At 32.5% G+C, this 12,500-nt stretch overlaps 1 protein-coding gene across 3 annotated transcripts in view; it reads right to left on the bottom strand.

Moving 5' to 3' along the window:
* Positions 1–12,500, bottom strand: part of LOC137643911 (Ig-like and fibronectin type-III domain-containing protein 2) — a 274,344-nt gene that overhangs the window by 64,694 nt on the left and 197,150 nt on the right. For 2 of the 3 annotated variants that reach the window (XM_068376667.1, XM_068376668.1), the window contains exon 4: positions 10,135–10,350. In XM_068376667.1, coding sequence (XP_068232768.1) covers positions 10,135–10,350 — 216 coding nt within the window. Of the gene's footprint in view, positions 1–6,020; positions 6,054–10,134; positions 10,351–12,500 lie in introns of all 3 variants that reach the window. The other variant, XM_068376666.1, reaches the window with a different exon arrangement.

Here is a 12,500-nt window from a genome sequence, read left to right as displayed (position 1 = left end):
TGTACAAAGCCATTGGTATATTTCTTTTGCTTACACATTTTCTCCAAATATCAATAATTCCAATATATCACGATTCTTACAATTACATATTGTAAAAATTTAGAAAAAAATAAATCATGAAAGAATCCCATATTTCATTGCTTACTCATAATAAAATTCACCCAATTAGTAGCATTTAGATGTTATAGAAGTGATGATAACAATTAAGGAAAATAATTATCTTTTTTTTCATGAAACCATTCACGCACCGTCTTTATTTTCTAATCTCATGAACATAATCACTATAACAATTAACAGAATATTAAGTGTAAAAAGAAGATTACGGTAAAAAATAAAACAATTTTGAAATAAGATAATTTTATATATGCTTCTTACGAATGCTTTGTGTTATATTGCGCTTAAACCACGCTTAAATATTAATGCTACGGATTTCTTTCGATTTCCAGAATGCTCCAAAAAAGTAACGCTCTTCGAAGGATCTCAGACAACGAATAATTCATCTAAGTGGAAACGTGGTGGATTTGCCACGAAAATTAATTATCACAATATATCAAATATTTATTTTAGTGTTGTTACTGTTCTTGAAATAATAGATTTTAATTGTTAATTATGTCTCTTATTTTCTTGTTTTCTTTCCTCACTGGGCTATTTTGCCTTTTGGAACCCTTGGGCTTATAGCATCCTGCTTTTCCAACTAGGGTTGTAGCTTAAAAAGTTATAATAATAATAATAATAATAATAATAATAATAATAATAATAATAATGCTGCAAAGGCAGAATTCAATTTCTTGTCCAATTTCTCAATTCTACGGACAATTCTCTTTTCAGGGTTGCTACATTCAGCTAGCAAGTTGGCGAAGTTCATCAGGTGGGTGAAGAATACAGTTCAGGTTAAGACTGGATGTAATTACTACAAGTACAAGTAATACTTGTATATTACAACAGATAAAGTCAAGAGTGGATCGCGACGCGTTTCGGAACTGCTTGCTCCGTCTTCAGGCGAGAAGTGAGGCTCTGGCTGGATCTGGGTCCTTATATATCCCAGTTCTGGTTCGTAGAAAGGGGCCTCGAATTTTGATTGGCCGAGCGGAGGTTATAGGCTCGGGTGGCTGATGTACGACGAGCTTGGCTCAGCCTCCCAGGGTTAGAGGTAGGAAGGAATCCGAATCCTGATTGGTCAAGACACGCGCCAAGCAAGCCAAAAAGTCAGGCAAGCTCCTCTCTCGCTCAGTGGACTGGGCTGAGAGAGGTATCCGAGCTCCCTGATTGGCTGAGGCGCGCGCCGAGACGGCCTCAAAGTCAGGCAGCCCATTCCCTCGCTCAGCAGACTGGAATTCCAGACCATGTTCGTCGCCAAAATCAGCATTCGGCCAGACGATTTCTCCATTTGTGGGGATGTCAGGATCGGGGTTGCCATTGTTCTGGGGGTCTTGTTCTTGGTTCCTAGTGTTGATACGGCGACAGGATGACAGGAGAAACATCTCTTGAGTCGTATTCAACGCTGGTTTCTCGTTTTGGATTAACAGGGCTTCAATATTCGTAAGCGCCTGCTGTCCAGGGCGCTGCCAATAATTTTGGTATTGGCGACGATGTCCGCCCGGCTAGTTTGGGTGTTATGTCACTGTAGGGCATGATTTCTTATAGCAACTTGCTGGATGTGACACGAAATCCTCTTCGAAAGTTTCATTGTAGTCATACCGATGTATTTGCCGGGGCATCCTCGTACTGGGCATTGATAAGAGTAGACTACACTTGTCTTCTTCAGAGGGTCGTTATCAGGGGGCGCTGGATTGTTCCTTATGATCAAGCTGCGGGTTTTTTCAGTCTGATAATAGATGATGAGTTTCACTTTCGTGGTCTCGTCAGTAGGTGACACGTTATTGGTGAGGATGTCTTTAATGGCCTTCTCATCCCGCCGATATTCTGCGTGCATGAAGCCTTTGTAGAAACGTTTAATGTCTCTAGATCCGTTGGTGGAGGTGTCGGACCTATCTCTAGTGCTGTCGGACCCCTGGCTGGCGCTGTCGGACCCTTCCACCGCAGAGGACCCATACCACTTATCAATAGCTGTCCTCACTTCACGCTGGACTTGCTTGTTGCTATAGCCGTTATTGATGAGGACCTGTGCGGCCCTTTTCAGCTCCTTGTGGGTGTCTGTCCATGACGAGCAGTGTGACAAGGCCCTGCATACAAAGGCCTTGATGGTCGAGGCCCTGTAGCGGGCGGGTCCATATTAATCACCTAACGAAACATTTTCATTATAACTTATACAATTCTTTGATTGTAGCATCTTCCAAATCATATGATCTTGTGAAAAGTAATGTCTTTAGTTTCTTCTTAAATTCAATTGCTCCCTTTAGGTCCTTCATTTCAGTTTGCAGTTTATTATAATGTCTAGGCGCACAGTAGCTAAAAGCCCTTTTACCAAATTTACTATTTGTTCTTGGTTCAGATAGCCTATGTTTGTCACTCATGTGTCTTATGTTAACATTTGTTTCTAGTTCTAGTTTGTTCAGGCATTCTTTTAGATATTTTGGTTCATTTTGGTTCAGTATCTTAAACGTTAGTAAGAGTAGCTTGTATTCAATTCTCGCTTTTACCGGCAGCCAGTGTAATTTAATTAGTTCAGGGGTAACTCTTTCCCTATTGTGTAGTCCTTTTATTAATCTAGCGGCTCTGTTTTGTACTCTCTGAATTTTCTTCAGCTGATAATTTGGTAAGCCATAGAACAGTGAGTTGCAGTAATCAATTCTTGAAAATATGTGGTGATTAATGAGTATGGCCATAGATTTTTCATCTAAGTATTTACTAATAAATGCTATGTTTCTAATATGATAGTTACAATTTCTTACCATATTTATATGTTCATTCATTGTCAGTCTATCATCCATGATTACTCCAAGATTTCTGACAGATTTCTTTAGGTCAATGATCGATTGACCTATTTCAATTCTTTGGAAGCATTCGATTCTTTTTATATCTTTTTCATTTCCAAAAATAATACATTCACTTTTATCTTCATTGAGCTTGAGCTTTTTTGTTAACATCCAAGCCATAATGTCATTCATTATTTCATGTATCTTTCTTTTAGATTCATCAACTGATTCTATTTGGAAATAGAATTGTGTATCATCAGCGTATATTTTAAATTTAAGTCTGTGAGTTTCAAGTATATTTGCCAGTTCAATCGTGTAAATTTAAAACAGGAGAGGACCTAGTACACTGCCTTGAGGCACCCCTTTGGTTAGTTTTCTTGTCTCATATTCAACATTTGATATTACTACTTTAACATTGCGGTTTTCAAGATAACTTACAAACCAGTCATATGCTCGTTCTACGATGCCCACAGCTTTAAGGTCTTACATCAGATATGCATGTTCTACAGTATCAAATGGTGCACTTAGATCAAGCATCACAAGAATGCAACACTTGCCATTTGTTATAATTTCTGTTATGTCATTATTAATCGCTAATACATCCTAGGCGTGGTTAAAATGAATCATACCACAAGAGAAACCTTAGCAATCTTAAATGTTGCATTTTTACAATATATATACACATAAACATATATACATTATATATATATATATATATATATATATATATATATATATATATATATATATATATATATATATATATATGTATGTATGTATGTATGTATGTATATATATATATATATATATATATATATATATATATATATATATATATATATATATATATATATATATATATATATATATATATATATATATATATATATATATATATATATATATATATATATACACACACACACACACACACACACACACACACACACATATATATATATATATATATATATATATATATATATATATATATATATGTATATATATATATATATATATATATATATATATATATATATATATATATATATATATGTATATATATGTATGTATATTCTTTAGTCAACTCAAAAGTGGTGTTTTCTAACTTAATTGCAGAAATCAGAAATAGTGTAACATTAAAGTTTATGTGAAACTATACATTTTAAAGGTTGAAACATTACAGCCTGAATAAATATTACAATTAGGATTGTTAAACAATGAATGAAAATCAATCATCTACTTTATATATAAAGCATTTTATTTAACTCAATTTTTTTATGAAATTGAAAAATGATCTGGTTACTCTAGTCATTTCATATTATATAACTAAGGATTAACATGAGTAAAACCACACACAAGTAAATTGTTATTTAGTCATATTTTTATTTTTATTCAAAAAGGCTTCTTGAAACGTACGGCTTAGATCTCTTTGTTCTGTCTGGACCATAATAAGACGGGCGGTACTATTTTTTTAGGAGGCATGGAGCGTACATAGCACAAAATTCTATCTTTTGCTGCATAAAAAAGTATAATAAATCGTAAAATAATACATTTTTACATTCCAGCCCGAAAAACTGAAAATCGTTTTCAATAAATCCATTATCTAGTGGATTGACGTAATTACAATAATTATAAACTAAAAGTTACACAGTTAAAAATTTGCTCCAAGAAATTATAAAAATCCCGGAATAAATGTTCCCGTGCATTTACCGTTTTAAAAACGGATATATTGGCGTAATGGGGTTATGTTACGGTCACCAAACCGTAAAAGATAGTAACAAAGTAGGGTAAAACAACGGTTGCCTGTATTTTTACTGAAATACGGCTGAGAACAGTATATTTCTACGGAGAATTCCCGATTGAAATTACTGGTTTTTATAACAGTGTATAGCATTTTATTTTAATTGGTTTTAACGAGGAATCGCTAGATGATGCCTGGTGAGATTTGGAAATATTCATTTATAAAGGTAAAGGTGTCTGGTTTCAATTCCAGTTTCATCAGAATAAATGCTCACCAGAACGTCAGCCGGGCAAGCCCAACAATGCCTCCCAACCCCCAATCAAGGGTGCCCAACCACAGAAGTGACCTCCCGAGTAAACAGGTTAAACTCACGGTTCTGGACCGAGATCGATCTGCTGCCGTGCGAATACTAGGTGAAAACCTTACCACTGTACATGTATGAGTCAAACTATAGTATGCAGATACGTTTCACAGTAAAAAAAAAAAAAAGTTCATTCTCAAAATGTCGATATGAAGTCTCAAAAATTTTTCATATACTTTTCTTTAGAGAGAAATTATAATTTTTCTCGGAATAAAAATTTTCAGTTGACAAATGCTTTTTTAGAACCTATAAAACTTTGAAGAAATTTTATCAGACGCAAGCACTCATTCAAAAAAAAAAAAAAAAAAAAAAAAAAAAAAAAAAAAAAATTGAACTATTTTTAAAGAGAGGGATTACAATTTTACCCAAAATAAAGACCTCCAGTTGACGAGAACTCATTTTGGAAGCTATACAAGTTCTATTAGACGAAAGGACGTATTCCAGCATTGATTACCATATAATATTAAAGGACGTCTTTCACTCCAAGGGGTAATTACTGTGATATGATTAAAGCACTCAGGAGGTAACATGAATAATACCTTACATATGTTGATGAGAGGGAAAGCACAGGTAATCACTAATAATGTACATGGATACAGTAAGGGTATATTTGTTGCAGAACTTTCCCAATGGTTCGTTTTACCTTCGTGTAATGTATGAATTTTCTCCAAAGTAGAAAATGACATGAAAATTATATCATACGAACCATTAAGAAGATTCACGTACAAATGAATGCCATATGCTTAGCATTTTTCAAAGAAGATCTACTCCCAAATCATAAACATAGGATTTCTTTATACATATTTACATACATTAATTTACACAATTCCACAATTAACCTTAAACGTAAATATATACTACAACTACTACCATTACAATGATCCTGAACAAAAAAACATATACTAAAAGGTAATTAGTGAAAAGAATAGCGTTTAGAAAAAAGTGACAAGCGAGCTGGAATTGATTATAAAGGAAAAAAAGCAGATGTTTGTGGCAGAAGAGTAGAAAAGAAAACGGTGGAAGAAGAGGGTTAACTTGCCTGGCCGGATGATACTAATGTTGTAACTGGGAGCTGAAATAAAATGGGAATATAGGATCAGGCAAGACATAGGACAAACTTTTATGAAATACGAACAACGGAGAGAATAGAAAAATGCATTCTGATGGGGGCTAACTCTCCGTATCAAGGAAAATTCAAAACAAAATGTAACAGGTGATAGATCATTTATAAAAGATGAGATATTTGAATAGCTGGAGTACCCTATGAAAGAAAATATATCGGCTTTGTAAGCGATTATCAGCAGCACTAATTAAGAAAAACAGGGACATCACGAAACAGAAAATATGAAGGAAAAGTAACATCACATAAGAAATAAACTTGGCATAGATGAATGATGATAATAAGCCAGACGAGTACTGGTCTTAGGATAACAACCAACATTCGAAACACATAACGAAAAACAGAAGTAAAATATTTATGAAAACTTAAAAATAAAAGCTGAATATTAATAAACATTCACATCTAGCAACAGAAAACATAACAAAAGGTTACGCTGATTGGAGTTGTCTTCAATAATACAAACCTCTGCCTTGCAGCAGAAACTCAAAAAGGGGACACTTGCATAAAGAAATAACTACAGATAATCACTTACCTGTTTGTATCATGAAATAATTAAAAAGAAAATATGTCTGAGTTGCTGAATGATGTATCTTGAAAATCCACTCATGATAAGGAGGAAAACACAGTATAAAAAAGGCTCTACCAGCTCCCATCTGCCTAGTTTTGAGAACAAGGGTCTCATGATTAACAATGTCAAAGGAAGTACTATATTCAAGACCAATCATGCAAACTTCCTGACCAAAATCAAGGGATTTCTGTACGGTGTAGGAAATTGTACGAAGGTCATTACAAGCAAGTAGGCCGTTAGAAAAGCCAAACTGCAAACTACCAAACACACGATTACCTCAAGCATACCTATTCATATGTTTTACCCAGAGGCATTAACAAACTCTTGATAAAAATGGATAGAAAGACATTGGGCAGTAGTCAGCAAGCCTAGAGCTACCGCAAACCCATTTACTTAGTAGAGTAACATCACCAATTCTCTTACAAGTGCAACCTCATCTTGCTAACTTTTGAAAAATAACAGAAAGCTTTGGAACTGATAAATCCACTATCTTTACTAGAAATAAAGGAAAGATACCATTTGGGTCTGCACCTATATAAGCATCAATAGATTTATATCTAGGTAAGCATCAAGGCCAAGTGTTAGTGCTTTTATTTTACAGAACTGCAAAACTAAACTACTTAGTTTATCGCCAGGAAAACAACTCTGCTTACTGATATATTACTTATCCAAAGATGATAGGCCTCTTGTTTATCGAAATAAGCATGACTGCCATCATCCTAAAACCGGGGTTTATCCCTGGTTTAGTAATTTAACACACGAGCAGCGATAAGCCTATCAATTATATTGACCAAATTTTCATTCAGGAGAACAAGCTTAATCCCTTTATATGATTGTGACCAATTAAAAACCAAAATATCACTCAAGAGGCAATTCCAGTCCAAAAGATCACTTAAGAGGTAATTCCAGTCCAAAAGATCACTCAAGAGGCCATTCCAGTCCAAAAGATCACTCAAGAGGCAATTCAAAACCAAAAGATCACTCAAGAGGCAATTCCAGCCTGCTTGATACTTTATATATATCTTTCTGGAGTATGACACATCAGGGTCAGACTGCATAGTCTTATTCACTGAATAAACCAAGGCATGATCAGATGTCACAGTTGGAGGCCCAACCTTGCTTATTGCAACACCAAGGAAATCTTAGAAAATTAGGTACAATCAATTACCAGACATGTAAGTAGCCTAACTTATAATTTTCTCACAACATGACTCAGAAGCAGTCAAAAGCTCTTAAGCCATGACGATCAGTAGGAGAAACAGAATTCAACCACCACGTATGGTGAGCATTGAAATTACCAACAAGCATAAAAATAAAAAAGTGGCCATTCTATCATCTTGAATCTTAGCCATAGTGATAAAAATACAATCAAAGATAGAATCATTAAATCTTAATTCCAATAGTAACACAAATAAAAATGATTATGCTTGACAAAATATTTTATGACTTGTATATCATCACATACACATTCATAACAGGACTTATAAACCGCAGGGTACTCAGTCCTAATACACACTATCATCCCCCATTGCCCAAGGAATGGACACGCATTTAAAAATTATATTGGTTCCTTAGATCTTGGAATAAGCACCTCGGACAAGTGCCCCTTTTTAGAGACCCAACTTTCTTACCATTATAGAATATCATACTGTCTGGGAGTAGGTGCTGTCTGAGATGCACCGGTCCTGGATTTAGCTCAATATCTACAGACAGAATAAGAATTAAAAACAATAAAAAGTGACACATACTCGAATACAGACTTAACCAAAATGAAAAAAGAAAATAATAATATGTACATAACTATATATAAGGGAAATACAAATGCAACCCATACATCAAGAGACAATATTCTGACAGTTTTAACTAGAGAAAGGAAACTAACAATGCTTGTGAAAATGAATACCATAGAGGAAGATACGGTATCTGATAGGGAAAAGACAACCACTTGATAAATCACCAGGCATCTTAGGCTCTTCTAATAAGCCTACTCACCACACCAGTTCATATAAAAAACAGAGGGAGAGAAAACTGATGAAATAGTTTGCCTGAGTATACTCTCAAGGAAGAGAACTCTAACCCAAGATAGTGGAAGATCATGGTAGAGAGGCTATGACACTATCTGAGGCTAGAGAGCATTGAATTGATTTTGGATTACCATAGCCAGAGAATTTCTTCTACACACACGAAATGGAAACTAGGCATGGAACAATTACAGTAGATAACAACTTGGGTGAAAAAGAAAGGTTTGGTTTGTTTGGTGCTGTCTCGTCTATGAAGATAGAGGAGGATGTGTAATTAATATGCGAAACTATTCGGTACACGTGTAGGGAAAGGAAAAAAGAGCCGTTACCAGAATAGCCAATGTTGTACTATCTTGCATCTCAAAGGACGCAATAACTATGTAGCGGTAGTGGCTCAACGGGTGGCTGGTGCCTTGTCCAACCCCCTACCTGGGTGACAAATTGAGAGAGAGAGAGAGAGAGAGAGGAGAGAGAGAGAGAGAGAGAGAGAGAGAGAGAGAGAGAGAGAGAGAGTTGAGTGGATGAAAATGAAAGTCTTGGTATGGAAGAAGTGTTTTCGTTTGGTAAAAATGATTAATTTTGAACATTTAAAGGAAATGAAAGCAACAAGTATTATGTTTCTCTGGTTTGAGTTGCATCCATACTGGTTAAATATTGGGGATATATGACAAAGATTAACAAACAATAATAATACCCTTTGCTTTCCGCATCCAATGCCGATGTCAAGAAAATAAACCTATGACTAATAACCTCATCCTATTTATACCAGAATATATATATATATATATATATATATATATATATATATATATATATATATATATATATATATGTATGTATATATATATATATATATATATATATATATATATATATATATATATATATATATATATATATATTTTATATATATAGATAAATATTTATATATATATATAATATATATTATATATATATATATATATATATATATATATATATATATATATATATATATATATATATATATATATATATATATATATATTTATATAATATATATATATATATATATATATTTATATAATATATATATATTTATATATATAATATATATGTATATATGTATATATATGTATATATATATATATATATATATATATATATATATATATATATATATATATATGTATATATAAATTCTAGAACTCCTTAGACTAAGAGGTAATATACGTTTAATATAAACCTTAAGAAATATTAAAACCGATTTTATTAGCCTGGCATACGAGTCCTTCATTTTAGAGGAATGACCTACCCACCTATCTAGTTCAAACATCAAAAAGTCACTTACCTTTTCAATGTATGGTCTAGCTTTATTAACTCGATCCTTTGTACCGGAATGACCTCTCTCCCCCTCTCTCTCTCTCTCTCTCTCTCTCTCTCTCTCTCTCTCAAGATGGCCTACCTCTGTCATGCAGGATGGACACTCTGTCATCGATGACGATCCTGCTGTCAGCAACGGTCAGGATGGTCTTCTTCCTGTCCTCGTATTTACTCCACCAGACGGTGTGATTGCCCAGGTTGCTGACGACACAAGTTAACAGCATGTCGTCTCCTTCGAAAAACTCTCGGGGGGCATTCGCCGTGTTTCGAATGTAAGGCAACGATGCTGCATCTCCTGCTGAAAAGCGAGAAGGTTTAAGATTATTATTATTGTTGACTAAAGATGGCTTGAAATGATTATTGCTCTAGTTGAATAAGGAAAGTTTAAGATGATTATTGTTATTGTAAATTGACCGACATTTAAGATAATTATTGCTATAGTTTATAGATCTTGAAAGCCAGCTACTTCCAGTTTCAGGAAAATAACCTTATGATAGTAGAGGAATTAAGTATAATAACAAAGAAGGGAGGATGGGAAAAGGTAAAATGAATGGTGTTATTTTTGACTAGCAGGAACATTATTTAGAATTATTTCTCATCTAGTTTTCAAGCTCTATTTAAGTATTTATTTCGAAATCATTGTGGTGAATCCTGCTGAATTTTTCTCCTTTTTTTAAGTAAATCATGCTTAGTAAGATATGAAATGCAATGCTAATTTGTATAAAACATATTCACCAGTAGCATTAAGTATGTGATTCTAACAAAAACGGTTTTCATGTATATTATCACTAAATGCTCTATCAATCTAAAAAAGCTTCTTGAATTTCAACTTATGAGAGATTAATCTTACGAGCCACATTTTAAAACTATTCAAAAGTACAGATAAATATCAAAATATAAATATCATTTTGGGAATTGTATGTGAACATTTTGAAAAGAATCCTTTCCAGTGAATATTCTGATACGGTAATTAAATCTTGCTGAAGAAAATGAAGATATAGTTACTATAACGGCTACCAAAATGTAGGCAAATAAAAGAACAGGATATAATTTATAGAATTTTTTTGCAATAAGCTTCATATAAATTCTACGGCAGTAACATATATATTTTAAGTATCTATGTATGTGGGTATCGTATTTATTGATATTAAATTAGCTTTGAACTAACACATCTGAGATATAATGGAATCTACATTTTGGATAAAGGTATTTTTCAGTTAATCAGAGAAAATGTTTTTACGAAAAATTATTATGCCAAAAAAAGCTCATTAATGAAATTTACTCTGAATATCAACGAGAAGATATAAATAATAATAATGAATACTTAGATACTATTCTGTCACGATAATAAATATATTTCCATGAATTCGGTTACACGTGTTTGACAAACGAGTCACTTCAGCTATTCCCGAATTAAGATTTTCATTCGTGTTCTAAACTGTAAGCAATACTGAATCCAATACAATAATAAAAATAAATGCTCACTCCAAAGCTTTAACATGATGAGTTTCCTCTGATTTCAGTTTCATCTTTATATCCTTGAATTCTCTTGAATGTATTCGACAGATAACAGATAGTTTTTATTTGAGACTGACACCCCCCCCCCCACCACGCTTTCATCTTTTGAGCATATTCTGTCTTGCTGAACAGCTATCGATAGACTATGCCTTAACTTATTCAAAATTTAAATGGCCCTATTTTAGGATGAACGATAAACACACACATATATATATATATACATATATATATATATATATATATATATATATATATATATATATATATATATATGTATTTTATATATATATATATATATATATATATATATATATATATATATATATATACATACATATATATATATATATATATATATATATATATATATATATATATTTATATATATATACATATATATATATATATATATATATATATATATATATATGTATATATATATATATATATATATATATATATATATATATATATATTCATATATATATATATATATATTCATATATATATATATATATATATATATATATATATATATATATATATATATATATATATATATATATATGTGTGTGTGTGTATATATATATATATATATATATATATATATATATATATATACATGGATATATATATATATATATATATATATATATATATATATATATATATGAATGGATCGCTAGGGATTGTAAAAGAAGCAGGGGAAGGAACCTAAGACGATGGATTGACGAGCTAAGAAAATTTACGGGTATAAACTGGTATAGAAAAGAGATAAAAAGACGAATGGAAAGGCATGTCTGGAGTTTTTGTTCTGTAAGCAGGGAGGTGAGAAATCATTTCAGATGCTGTTACAGCTGTCTGATTTATTTTAATGTATTTGACCCTTCATTTATTGCGCACTGATAGTAAAAAATCACCTTTTGTAAG

The sequence above is a fragment of the Palaemon carinicauda genome, chromosome 7 (assembly GCF_036898095.1).
Source record: "Palaemon carinicauda isolate YSFRI2023 chromosome 7, ASM3689809v2, whole genome shotgun sequence".
Taxonomy (NCBI): Eukaryota; Metazoa; Arthropoda; class Malacostraca; order Decapoda; family Palaemonidae; genus Palaemon; species Palaemon carinicauda.
Note: the sequence above shows the minus strand (reverse complement) of the source record. Positions and strands in the feature narration are given on the sequence as shown.